This window comes from Paracoccidioides lutzii (assembly GCF_000150705.2).
Source record: "Paracoccidioides lutzii Pb01 unplaced genomic scaffold supercont2.48, whole genome shotgun sequence".
Classification (NCBI taxonomy): Eukaryota; Fungi; Ascomycota; class Eurotiomycetes; order Onygenales; family Ajellomycetaceae; genus Paracoccidioides; species Paracoccidioides lutzii.
Genome location: NW_015440994.1, coordinates 42,513 through 56,618, shown reverse-complemented (window position 1 = coordinate 56,618; position 14,106 = coordinate 42,513). Strand labels below are relative to the sequence as shown.

Below are 14,106 nucleotides of genomic sequence, written 5' to 3'. Positions count from 1 at the left end.
GAGATCACAGTTATCTTTTGCTGGGCCAGCTAGGGGTCATCTAGATACATATCATGATCATGTAACTCATTCACCACATAGAGAAAGGCCTGTTCAGTTATGTGACCACCTATATCAATTCAAATGCTAGTCACTATGCTCATAGAGAGTTCCATAGAGTCTTCAAAGCCAGTCATTTTAACAGGAGGAATTTCAATGCACAGGAGCTTATGCTTGTTAATGTAGAATTGAGAAATAAGATCATAGATATTACATTTACTGTCTATTATTGCTTTAGTCAAAAAGATATTATCTACTAGAGCATTAACAGTGAACAGTTTAGATATCATCTTAGATTTAAATCTTCTTCATTGCTTTCTTATAAGCTTCTTATTTTACTTCTTCTAGTGTCTTTTAGTTGGAGCTACTCTTTTCTCAAATCCTCACTCATATCCACATTGTTGTTGTCCAGTACCAGCTTGGGGATCACCTTAGCTATCATGAGAATAGCAGGATGTCTGAGAAGTTTGAACAGACAGCTCTTAATCATATGACCTCCAGCTCTGCATCTCAGGCACAGGCCTTGCTCTCTTCATTGATTAACCTCTGTCTAATTTATCAATTTGATGTGGCAGGCACTTGGGGTTACAGCACTAGAAGAGAGATTTATCAGATCATCAGTGGAAGCTTGAAGCTGATTTCATCAGTTAAGGACAGCATGACAAAGTAGAGAGTATGAATTAGATATTGTATGATCTGAAGAAGATCTGTCTTTGTGATGTTTAGATCACTGCCTTAAAGTCTTAAGCTCAGAGAGTTGATAATCAACTAATCTAAGCTCCTTGCAGTAATTCTTGTAGAGAGACAGTTCTCTTACACTCATCATGTCTTCCCTCAGCTCTATGCTTAAAGCAGATTTCAAATACCTCTTTTTAATGTGATTATCCCATTCATGACCACCAGCTTCCAGCAGTAGCTAATTAAATTCAGGCAGAAAGTCAAAGAGAGCTCTTCTACTCTGTCATAGATTGTTGAGCTTTTGCATAGTCTTTTTCTGTCATACAGAATCACTAAAGAACATGTGTATCTGCTTCAGTAACCTCTCTACTGTGAAGTTGATCTTGTTCTTATTATTCTCAACTCAAGGGTAAACTCAAGCTGCTGCTATTTCTTCCAGTCTCAAGTACACATATCAAGCACATTTCTCATTATTATCTAAAGCTTTTCCATTGATCTTAAGTTTTGATTAAAGCTTTAGCTCTCACTGAGAGTAGTACTTCAGATTAGAATCATCATACTTCTCACAGTCCAGTAGCTTGATCTTTGGTCTTCTGACTGCAATAAGTAGTTGCAGGTTCAATTGAGAGAGAGTTGATGTCAGAGTGTTCAAAGCTTGTTGTAGATTAGCTATTTCAGCTTGCTGAGCTGCTATTAAATTTCTATTCTCACACTGAACCTGTTCCTGCTGTTGGAGAAAGGTCATCCATTGTTGTTCAAAGCTGCTGGGGGCATCCCTACTCATTGCTTCATGTTGATCCATTTGTTGTACAAGTCTGTCACTTTATCTCATTTAGCTAAACATTTTCAATATTGCTCATTCATTTATTAGCACAATTGCTAACCCAGTCTATTCATATATCAGTGCTATCACTGAACTTCATGATGCAGGATTTAAGACTTTCAATAGCTTATCATATGTCAACACATTTGCTAAGCTTCATGATACAGAATTAAGACTCTCAGTGGTCTATCAATGAAAGGAGTAAAGTAATTTATAATGTAAAGGGTTAAGCTCTAAGAACTAGAGGCTAGTCCTACTATATAACAAGGATGAATTGCTTGAGAAAGGGAAGAAAAGAATGAGATGAGAACTCAAGCTTAAGCAAGCTTGTGTAGCATGATCACATATGCATGTGCAAATGATAGCTAGGCTGAGTCAGCCAGCTAGAGCAAATCTAAGGGTTCAACCCCTTATATTAACCTCTTGTTGAGTTGAATCTATAGCATTTTTCTTCAAAACTCTCTCAACATATTTGACTTTCTTATAATATTCTTTTTCTGCTTCCTCCTCTTTACATTGTGTGATCTTTCTATTCACATCTTTGACAGTGAGTATACCTCCTACTTAAACCTGCTAATATGTATTTTTAGTGCTGTGGTGTTTGGTTGTAAGATAGTAACTCTTAATCTCACTATCTCTTATAGTATTGAGTTTTACTTGAACAAGACTACCTTAGAAAATATTGTTCAATCAATTACTCAAGTAAGATGATTTTAAATCAAGTATATTCTTTATATTTTGCATTGTCTTCTTTGTCACTTGAATATGATATTGTAGCTTCTTGATAGTATTAAGTGAGAATAGCTATGATGAAGCAGTATCTGGACAGCTTAATTGCAGTGAAAGGAGTCTTCTTCATATATTTGCAACTCAGAATAGTCAAAGACCTTTGAATCTAGCTTAAACAGTATAAATTATAAATTGAATAAAACAATACCATGATTTGTGAAGCTAGTCTAAATAATAGAAGGTTGAAAAGTCTTTTTGTGGACATCAACTAGATTCTGTAGGAATTGATATTTTTCATACTGCTCATATCTATATCGCGTAGCTTGATTAACTACCTTTGAATGATAGTGCTTATACTGCTGAAAAGGCGTACTGTTTAAAAGTTGCAGTATATGAGTTGAATGTGAAGAAAATCTATATAGAATAATCTTGTGGAGATTGCAGTATTGTAGAAATTCTTCAGTGAGATGAGATTTATGATTGTTAAGAAACAGCAATCAATGACTGTTTTGCTGATATTTTTTAAAGGCCTCATTAAAGTACTGAATCTATATAAAGCTAATTTCATCATTGATATAGCCAGTATCTGATATCATAATTATATATCTGCCTGGTAGATTGCTTTGTGTATACCAATCTTCAAATTAAGTTTTGAATTTTATGATGATAAAAGGATTTAATACCTCATCATCTGCTGAAACATACTCAATCACAGTGATCAATCCTCAAGAATACGATGAAGTTATAACTGAATTAAAGTCTTTAAAAGTAGTAATAATCTATTCTCCATATCCTTGACCCTTTTGAAAGCCAATCTTATTGAAGTTGTAGATATTGCAGGTTTGAAATATGTACTTTTGAAGTAAGATTTCTAGACAATCAAACCACATCTTGATATAGCTAATATTCTCAACAGCAATTCTTTTTAGATTTATTGCCTTCTGCTTAACCCTTTCATACTCATCCAAGCTTTATATATATTAATAAGTCTACATCTTACTGACCACAGGTAGAGAAGTTAAAGAATCAGTATGATAGTATTTGAGAATGAGATTTGTATTATCTTAAATCTGCTTTGCAGTCAGCAGATAATTATTTCTGTTCATATAATCTATTCACTCTTTTAATGTGTTCTCCTGGCTCTTGCTAAGCTTCTTGTTCAGTGCAGTCTTTGCATTATATGTTTTTCTTTCATTGATTCTTGCTCAAAAATATTGATAAAAAATATTGAATTTATATATCAAAGATAGAATTTTCTGTTTTTGATTATCATTATAAACTTCAATGACACTCTGAATATATTTTTCAAGATTATCTATATTATTAGTTATAGTGATAGTAATATATTAATATTTGAAGATTGATTAATGAAGAAGTTGATATTTTTATCATTATACTATTTTTATTATTACACTGTAGCGCACTCATATCAGATGTAGATGCACAGAGTATAATTATAAGTGATAAGTTATAAATTATAAATTTTTTATCTTTATTAAAATAAAATATTATAATATAATTATATTATATAAATATTTTAATAACTATTATTATAATTAATTTTATTAAATATAATAATTTTAAAGTTATTTTATATAATTAAATAAAAAAATATATATTATAATTTTTAATTTTTAAATTATTAAATATATATAATATTTTTAATTATTTTATTAAAATATTAAGTAATTAAATAAATATAATATAATATAAACAAAATTTGCAACTAATAGTTAATATATTAAAGTAAACAAATCATATATATAATTTCTAAATGAAGTTTTATATCGCATGAATAAGTGACTTGAAATGTGATATGTCTCAAGAGCTAATTAATTAAGTGTTGGAAATAACATTACTTAAACTTATAATAAATCATTGTTTAACATATTTATTATAACTTTTATTTATTCATTAAGTTTCTCCGGTGGCTGAATGTAAGGCAGTCACTAGGTTGGCACTCAATGTGGAAAGCTGAGAGCTGCGGTTTACATCTCAAAGAAAGTGCCAAAATCAGACTATCATCTGGCCTACATCAGGTGACATCTGATTAGTTCCTTTGTTATCATCAGCTAAAACTAGTAGTGGGCCTAACCCCACATATAAATTGCCACCATGAATTGTAAACTATAGAATTAGTCATATCTCTTATCTATGGTAATATAACTAGTTTACTTTATTATAAGTATGTTTTCAATATTAAATTTTATTTGTATAATAATTTTATATAAATACTTAATTAATATAAAATATAATTAAATATTTTTTAATTATTATTATTATTGTTATTAATATATATAAAATAAAAATTAAATAATTATTTTAAAATTTATATTAATATTAATAATAATTATTTATTAAAAAATTAAATATTTTTTTTAAGAAATACATTATTTTTATAATTAATAAAAATTCTTTAATATTTTATACATTTTAACTATATAAATTAATATTAATAAAAAATATTAAATTATATTTATATTTAAATTATGATTTTTTTACGGTTTATTAAGACTTATAGATAATATTATTGAAATATAATAAATAACATATGTAACATGTTCAGAGGAAATTCAAAATAAAATAACTAGCTTCTAGTTGCAGTGTGTTAGTAGTGAAAGATTCATCATTGACTCAGTGACCACATGATCACAATATACAGTTTGGCTAGCCTCTCATCCGGTACAAGAGATTACCATCTCACAAAACCCGAAAGCCCTTCAGTGAACACCTGATCTGAACTTCAACTTATCCATCTCCATACCAACCTTTCATCGTCTTCAACACCCCTATCCCATATCTCATCATTACCTCTTATCCTTTCTTCATCTGAGTATCCACTCAAGACCTGTTTCCTCCGATTTGGGCCCTTCCCCTGAATCTCCTGGGCACAAGAACGTTCGTTATCTGGTCATTTCCTTTGACTTAGTCAACAATGGCGCCCAAAACATCCGTCTACGAAGCCAAACGGTCATTGAGAACCATCCGCTCCGTCAGTTTTTCTGTTTCCCTGCATCCCAAACGACTTCATAGTGAATTTTAAATAAGGACTGTATTCTAACTGATATCTTTTACCCTCCAGGAGTTGGAATTCCTCGCAGATACATCCCTCATTACCCAGAGTCAACTCACCTCCCTCCTCTCTCAACTACCTAGTGATGCACAGCTCCAAGCTTCACTACACGAATCCACGGGGGATTCTCCACCACCAACAAATCAATTGTCCAGCCTGCGGTTGAATGAGAAGAGCCCAGAAGCCCAACATTACCACGACCCTGTTGCCCCACCTGCCTACGCTTCAGGGCCTCCTGTCTTGGCCATCGCATCTGCCCTCTACGCCTACGCACCTACAGATGCAGGAGATTTGGCCTTGCAGCCTCAGGATAGGATCCAAGTTCTAGAGCACATGAACAATGACTGTATGTCACCTGAATTCCGATATGTTGCTGCGTTTGCTATGCGTGTAGACTTAATAACTAATGACTATTCTAGGGTGGCGTGGCCGGAACGAGCGGACACAGCTGGAAGGGATCTTCCCTCGAACGTATGTCAGTGTCATTGAGGAGAAATCAATTATCCATTCGCCACAGCCAGTCAGCGGTTATGGCAATGCTCCCCTTGAAGTCGCCCATTTAGGCTCGTCCGGATCATTTGGTGGACATAGTAGTGGAAGACCCAGCAAGTTCGAGGAAAATGGGAAGAAATTCGGAAAGAAAATGGGAAACGCCGGTATGTTTATTAATGCTATCGTCACCATTAACAAGAGTATTATCACACGATTTAATATTTACTAACTATCATATTTTAGCGATTTTTGGTGCTGGTGCGACGGTCGGCTCCAAGATTGTCAACGGCATTTTCTAGCCTAACCCATCCTCGTAACTCTCAGGATTCTTTCCCTTCTGCTTTTGGGCTTTGCTGGTTCGGATAAAGATTTGGGACTTCAGCATAAAAAATTGGCGTTGGAGGTTCCTTTTATGACTTCAAATTATTATTTTTTTCCCCACATACAGTCAAGGAGCAAAAACGTGGTGACGGAAAATCTGGTCGCTGTCTGGGCTTGTTTCTTCTCGTCAGATCCAAATTGATTAATGAGGGATGCTGGTGTGCCTGCACTTTGTCAAATTCTCGATGAGGAACTGGTTACTTTTCAATGCCAAGGCTATATTTTAAAACCCGACAAGTTACTGTTCCTGCAACTCCACTCGGTTGGCAGATTTATCAGCTCCACCTGGGATAACGGCGCTCCCACCTGGATTATACTGGACACTTTGTGCGTTTCCCAAACCCAGATTTCTTCGATTACGTTTCTAGCATGGATACGCCAGAATATTGATGTTATACATCACAATTCTCGAAGAAAACGAAGATTCATAGAATGCAGCAACATCCTACCCGCAGACTCTTATTTTGGACACAACTCTCATTTGTTTTGACTGACATTTTCTTGGTTGCTGTCCCCTTCTCTCCCCTAACACTTTCCCTTACTTCTTCAATGTCTATTTTATGTTTCTCTTGTTTTATACTAACTATGAAGCTTCCATCCTGTGCCGTTTTCCTTAAATTTTCTTGCTTCAATTATACTGCTTTCCTACTGCTTTCCGTGTTTTATCTTTTCTTTTCTTTTCTTTGTTTTTTATTTGCTCACCACATCTATTACCATTTCCTTCGGCGGATGATATGTGACCACAGCAAGACGATGGCATTTTCATAGTCAATGGGTCATAGTCATCAGTTTGTTGGAAAATGGGATCAAATCTTTTGTACTTGGAAAATCACACTACCACACAAAGAACATGCCCGATTTTTATTTGTCTTGATCCGGTGGGAATATGAAGCTTGGTCTGATGGATTTATGATTTGATACTACTCATGTAGAGCTCGCGCTTTATTTTTATTTATAATCTTTTTTTTTTTTTTTGTTGGAGTTTAATAGTGAAACACCTGAGGTAATGGATACTTAATATTTTTCCACAACCGATACATGCTCGTGAGATATAATGTGTTATCCTTTGGGGTTTTTGTTATATATATTCACAGTTTTTGGTGTTCCAAACCGCCACATGAAGAATTAAAAATCCAGTAGTTTCCACACCTTTTCCATAGATGCTACAAACAAGTCAAACCAGACCAGAATCAACCTCTTGGTAGGGGCAGACTTTCTGATTCGGTAACCTTGAATATCCTCTCATCATCATCGACTTCAACTGTGGAGTTCCCAGTCATACCTGGGTAGCGCTGCTACGCTACAGCACAGCAACCGCAAGCAGCCATCTTAACATCGAGGTGACAATTGAATCAGACCACATGGTTCAGCAGTAATCATCGTTCAAGATGCACTTCCGATTTGTTCGATCCGGCTCTTTCTAGCTAGAAGACCTTATGAAGACCTCAGGAATAAAGGTGGTTGGCTGCTACAATGGAGGATTATGTTGTGTCGATTTCTAAAATCCTCGCGTGCGGCTCGAAAACATTCAGTTAATCAAACAAACTGTGAGCAGATCATAAGGAGATAGCTGAAACCTAAAATTGATCACCGACCAATAAGTAGAGGTACATCTTGTCCAGATCTTGTCCAGGACCGAAAGGAAATCGACCAAAGCCAACGATGCGGAACACGAATATAGGGGTTATGCTGGCGGCTGTGGAATAACTCATGTCACCTGCCAAATATTGACAGCGGTTTTCTCGATTGCTTCTATCTATCCACATGAAAGTTTGTCGCCCCCGATTCTCAAGTTATTGTTCACATTCTTCCAACATCCTTCTCCTGTTGGAGTTTGACAGCCACAGAAGGCATTGAACGGTCTGTTATGACCCTTCAGCAGCTTGCACGGTTCACCACCATAACACGCATTTGGATTTACCATGCTCCTAGCGCTCATGCGCTGGGTTATTTTTAAAGTCTTCAAACTGGCGGATGCAACTGGAAGGTGAACGCCATCTTCCTCTTACCAATCACAAATTCTGCCAAGTAAAGACCTCGTGTTCTAGGCCTCGTTTGATTTGCTTCTTCATATCGTCCCAAATCCGCCTCGATGGAAGACATGAGCTAGCGGCTGCTTTATGACGACAAAACTTTCGAAGTCGGTATCATGCTGTGCTGGGTAAACTTCCACTTGGTTCTTCGCTTGGGTGCCTTGAGCAACCTCTGATGGAATTCTTCTCCCTGTTCATAAATATAAAAGCCACCAGACAACCCAACTAAGTCATCGCCTAGCCGCTGGGGCCTAAAACGGACTTTGGACTAGAAAACATTGATCGTCGTCGTCGATCTGCTGTTTCCTCAATATATTTTCAAGCCCTCGTCTCCTCTTTCAAAGTACGGGATTCAAAGAAAAGAATATATTCATTTGCATTTTGCCTGAAGGATTATCTTCACAATTACTTACAACCACAACTACTATTTTCTTATTTTCTTATTTCATTATTTTATTTATTTCTATATATCGAAACCACTTTATTTTTATCTTATTTCTTACATCTTTGCATCCACGTTCCTTACCCCGCTTCCTTTAAATCACAGACAATCAGGCGCAAGAATGTCGTTTCAAACCCAAGGACAACAACCTCCGCAGGGAGGATACTATCCCCGTATGCCTATCTATTTGTCTATCCTGACTGCAATTGATGTAAACAGGAAACTAACAAAATCGATTGTTAATTGTTCCAGCTCCCAACCAGCAACAAGGTACGGTACATATGTGAATCTGTCTTGTCGGCCTCTTCATAGTTTTTTACGTCTTGGACAGATGGACAACTAGGCCACTTTTTCCCCATTTAAATATTTATCTCTTATGTTTTGCTTCTCATTTACGGACGTATTGGACTAACATTTTCAGCGGCATATCCACCCCCTCCAAATCAAGGAGGTTATCCACCACCCCCCCAAAACTATAGCTATCCTGCGCCAGGAGGTCAAACTAGCCCGTCTTTTCCTCCTCCCCCAGCTGGTGGCCAAACCTCTCCCCCCCCCGCTGGTGGACATCCCCAAATCCCCCATCAGCAACCGTCACCCATCCCTGAAAAAATGCAACACGCACTTACGCCTGGTGGAGCACCACCACAGGGGCAATTCGTTGGTGTACAGTCGACTTCCGCAGATGATGTTGGTACATTCAACGGTGGCAGCTACCGGATCAGCCACCGAGACACGAACACTGTCTTGACTATTCAATTGGCGATGGGGTGTCCATTGACAGCTAAGCCAGGTATGGTATTGTAAAGTACATTTCCGGAACATAACCTCTTCTTTCTGATAACCGCTGAACCTTATTCCCACTCAATTGCTCAAAAATAAACTGACAAAAACCACATCCCTACAGGCGCCATGATTGCCATGTCTCCCACTATGACTCTGAAAGGATCCGTTAAGTTTTCGATGAAGAAGCTCATTGCTGGCGGCGAGATGTCAACTTCGACCTACACGGGCCCTGGAGAACTTCTCCTCGCCCCCACAATGCTTGGTGACATCTCTGTCTTGCGCCTTAGTGGCCATGAGACATGGTCTGTTGGCAAGGATGCGTACTTGTCCTCTACCCAAGGTGTTATCAAAGACTACAAGAACCAGGGTTTGAGCAAGGCCTTCTTCTCCGGTGAAGGGTTGTTTGTGTACAAAATCTCTGGGAACGGTCTTTTGTTCCTTCAAAGCTTTGGTGCTATAATCAAGAAGGACGTATGTTTTTTTTTTAACCACTCCCCAATGATCAAAGTATTCATATTATAAAAGAAAGAAACAATACAAGAAACCGTACTAACTCCTCCTCTTCCCCAAACCCCACAGCTAGCCGATGGTGAAAAATATAACATCGACAACGGCCATCTGGTTGCCTGGAGCTGCAAATATGTCATGGAGCGTGTGGCTTCTGGTGGCATTATCTCTGGGATGACTTCGGGTGAGGGATTGGTTTGTAAATTCACCGGCCCTGGGAGTGTATACATGCAAACGAGGAATCCGAGTGCGTTCGCATCTTGGGTTATGGCAAATGGGGCCGCTGGTGGTGGAGCGTAATGCGAGTACTTGAAAACTGGGTAATGTTAATCTGTACAAGTCTTTGAAAGATAAAGAAGATAAAGATTTTATTCCATCATGTGGCTTTGGTTTCTCGTTCTGTCCAGTTTGATCCAGGTGCATTCTTTTGCTGATAACTGTGATTCCCCATTGCTTTTTCTTTTGGGCTATTTTATTTAACTCTTTTCTGCTAATTTGATGGCTCATGATATATCTTGGTTTTCAGGCGTATTCGTTGCTTTCTTCCCTCCAGTGTGAAATAAGTTGGAATACCCGCGAAAACTTTGCAGAAAAAGTCACAATACTCCGTAACCTGTATGGCGGTATGAAACTGTCCGTGGTTGAATCACTCTGTATCTACGGCATTTCTCTCCGTCTCTACCTCAGCAATTGTCCCATTCAAGGGCACCGGCCATTAATAACTCGGCGTCTTAGTTCAATTAGTAAGTTTTCACTCAACTTTTACTAGTTAATATTTAGTCTGATAAGTAAACAGTGCAGGAAATTTTTGTCGAACTTTCACGGCTCTGAATCAGTGTCGCTGTAGTTTAAAAAGACGACAGGAGATACTACACAAAACCAGACGAACTTTTACTGGATATTCACTACATGGACAATTTAACAATTCACAGGCTCTGGGATTCTTGCATTCATCCCGATCTTGGGACCTGCTTTAACCACGTGAGCTAATTCAGTACGACGCAAGCATCCTACGCAATCACGTCGCTGAGAGGCTGATTCGTTTCATTTTACTTTATCGAACCGCAGCAGGCTAGGTTTATTAAAATGAACTCTTTCGCGTTTAATTTGCATCAAATATAGCCGAATTCCCAAAAATCGATAAAATGGTGAGTTGTGTCACCATAAATTCATTAGGGCCGAAAATGTAACCTGAAAATGAAAATGTCAGCTTTGTGGCGAGCTTCTGGGACGTGGCCGAGTAAAAGAGATGAGAACAAGATAGACGGGCTAGGTAGGGGCCTGTTGATGTGGACACTGACAGGCCTACAGACACAATATCAGAAATGAATTGAAAAGAGAGAAATTCTGAAAACTCTCAGACCACTATCATAGAGTGTTAAATACTCCACCGTGGCTCTCCCAGGCGGTCACTGGAAAAGACCCCAACGACCATCCCTTGTGGTACATTCCGTTATTCGTCCAGATACGAAATATATCGAATCTTCCATTACCACAGGATACAGCGGACGGTCTACTTCTGAATGTTCCCCCCAGACCTTCCCATCCATACCACCTTGAATCATCCCACCATCTATGATACATTTAGTTATCCGTGCCCGCGCCAAGAATATCAATTCGGTTTTTCGCCCGGGAGACAACAAAAGGTGAGCTAGTGAGGATACCCCCTAAATTTTACCATCCAGTAGGTGACGACCACATCGACTTCCATCCCACCGTTTGTGAAAAGGTGCGTTGTTTGTTCCGATACCAAAAATGTCGAGTCGATTCCAGCCGCAAGCAGCTGCAGCTGGGTGACTGTTGGAAACTCCCAAGCTCCTCCCTTCTGCTCCAACAGTTTCCATCCCATGCCTTGTGGTACATCTAATTATCAGCTTTCAAGCAGAAAAGATCAATCCGGTTTGGGCCTTATGAAACGGCAGTGAGCTAAATACTAAACACGCCGCCTAATGCCTCCCATCCAGTTTGAGATGGGCCCAAGGGGGGTACATCCCACCACTTATGGTAGAGGTGATTGTCTATCTCCAGACGGAAGATGTTGTCCACCATGTTGGGGCTCAGGAAACAGCTGTAGATGGATTTGAGAAAACACCTCCTAAACCTTCCCATCCTCCTCAAGAATTACCGTCCCACCGTTTATGAAATATTTCATTATCAGTTCCCAAAAGATGAATGTGATTGCCGCTCCAGGACACTGCCGTTGGTTCACTGTGAAAGTGCCACGGAGATTCTCCCAGTCGGATTGAGAAGGGCCCCATGCTCCATTCCACCACTTGTGGTAGAGAGCTTTATTAGTTCCCAAGCCAAAATGTCCAGGCAACCGCCGGACCATGAGATGACCGACGCATCAATGTTATTAAGAAGCGATAGAGATTTAAGCGTGATACATATGGCTAAAGGTGATCTTTTGTTTGGCTAGGTGAGGGTTTTCAGGTGTATGGACCGGAGAATGCGAACTTAAGTTTCTCCTATCAGCATAACGTCATCTCTCATAAACGCAAAAAGAGACACCCTTACCGCGACAGCCCAACCCACGCAGTTCTCAGAGGATCGCTCCCTAGAAGTGGTTTACCTACAACTTGCTTTTGTGAGAAAACAGCCCAAATATGTATACAACTTTACCGACGGGGATCGAACACCCTCTCCTTTATTTCTACTGTGTTACTATCTGGGATCCAAATCTCCATTCTCTTCGGCTGATTCGCATCTATGTATATGCATATATGCAAACTATCATGACAATGGCCCAAATAATGCATGCACGCCCGGAATGACGCCACCGTCTCTGCAGGGGTTGCAGGATATCCCGATATCTCACCATAGTTCGCCGTGGATATGGCGCCTGACATTCATACACCCTTCCGAAATGTTGATCATCTCGCTCTCCGAGTAGCATTAATATACCGGTAGAAGCAGCGAACAATGAGCGTTTGACATCTGAACCTGGTTATCCATGCTAATAGTCTGCTTAGTCAATTGTTCACCCAAGACATCAACCCCAACAACCGGGCGCAGAGTCCTTTGTTCTAGGCACCTGGTGACATGCATAGCATTCGCATGTTGTCTTTCAGATGCTGTGTGCCGCTGCATGCCGCTGCAGCGTAACAATTCTTCGGCCAATTGACAACAATCTAATCTATTCCAAGAACCAGGCTAACGTTTTTCGTGTTCAAACCAAATCCAGAATAGACACGTGGAATCGCGTTCAGCAAATATGTTCATCCGATCATTTATATATGCTTCTTGCACTTCTTGATAGATCAAATGTTGATTTATTCAATAAGCAGCTGGCTACTGGAAGTCTGAAAAGGTGATTTGATATGGATCCATTGATAGCTCGATCCGTGACACAGTGGACAAAGGCTCTACCAAGTCCCGTTCCTGATTTTCTTTTTTAGCTGTTAAGGTTTTATTGTTTATTTGGCCAAATGGTTAAAATAACAGCTAAGGATAATATAAATTTTAAGTTTCCCTTAGTTATGTATTTCCCTTATCCTTTTTTCTGCTATATTTCTATTGTCTTTGGATAAAAGTCTTGACCACAAATCTGAGGTCGTCTTCCCAATGACGTATGTCTTTACAGCTAACTATGGAAGGTCGAGGCCTCCACTGGTGGTTTTGACTTTCACCGAAATTATACTAAATCCAAATTGAAATACATAATTCTAGGTAAAGGATGCCTTATGTCTTAGTAACTAAACAATTTAGTTACGCATGGTGGCTGAAGCAAAATATTTAGTTAAGCCATCTTCTCAGTGCCTCAGCGCTTTTCAGTGCCTTAGTAAGTCAAAACTTTTCAACCTCCGTGCGTCTTAAATTTCGCTCGTCAGCATGGACTATAATATATACAAACACTCTTACATGATACTTGACAACTTCAAGCATTTTTGATCTTCATCTGATGTATGTGGGATGTCTGTACAGAGGATAAAACTGAGATATGCTTCGATTCATCTCTTGCATCATGCTCTCTTATTGAGATGTTGAAAATATGCTGTTTATCATAAATACATTGAATGCAGATTGAAAGAGAGAATCATACGATATGATAGATTTCTGGCTGCACAACTTATTATTCTGTATGTTACCATTCCTAAAATGTTCTGAAATAGTTGAATTTTGGAGC

The 14,106-nt window shown here is 38.6% G+C and overlaps 4 protein-coding genes across 4 annotated transcripts; 2 read left to right on the top strand and 2 right to left on the bottom strand.

Moving 5' to 3' along the window:
* Positions 1-5,204: 5,204 nt before the first annotated feature.
* PAAG_08825 (hypothetical protein) lies at positions 5,205-6,063 on the top strand (the record flags this gene model as incomplete). Its single annotated transcript, XM_002789228.2, has 3 exons — positions 5,205-5,261; positions 5,352-5,688; positions 5,762-6,063. 3 exons carry the CDS (start codon positions 5,205-5,207, stop codon positions 6,061-6,063), a joined length of 696 nt encoding a protein of 231 aa, XP_002789274.2.
* Positions 6,064-8,811: 2,748 nt separating this feature from the next.
* On the top strand, positions 8,812-10,280 carry PAAG_08823 (DUF124 domain-containing protein; the record flags this gene model as incomplete). Its single annotated transcript, XM_002789226.2, has 5 exons — positions 8,812-8,863; positions 8,943-8,960; positions 9,112-9,480; positions 9,595-9,944; positions 10,053-10,280. 5 exons carry the CDS (start codon positions 8,812-8,814, stop codon positions 10,278-10,280), a joined length of 1,017 nt encoding a protein of 338 aa, XP_002789272.1.
* Positions 10,281-11,389: 1,109 nt separating this feature from the next.
* PAAG_08822 (hypothetical protein) lies at positions 11,390-12,029 on the bottom strand (the record flags this gene model as incomplete). Its single annotated transcript, XM_015846641.1, has 3 exons — positions 11,390-11,553; positions 11,697-11,831; positions 11,915-12,029. The coding sequence occupies 3 exons, from the start codon at positions 12,027-12,029 to the stop codon at positions 11,390-11,392; spliced, it is 414 nt and encodes a 137-aa protein (XP_015701438.1).
* A 46-nt stretch (positions 12,030-12,075) lies between these two features.
* Positions 12,076-12,312, bottom strand: PAAG_12647 (hypothetical protein; the record flags this gene model as incomplete). Its single annotated transcript, XM_015848113.1, has 1 exon — positions 12,076-12,312. The coding sequence occupies one exon, from the start codon at positions 12,310-12,312 to the stop codon at positions 12,076-12,078; it is 237 nt and encodes a 78-aa protein (XP_015702275.1).
* Positions 12,313-14,106: the final 1,794 nt, after the last annotated feature.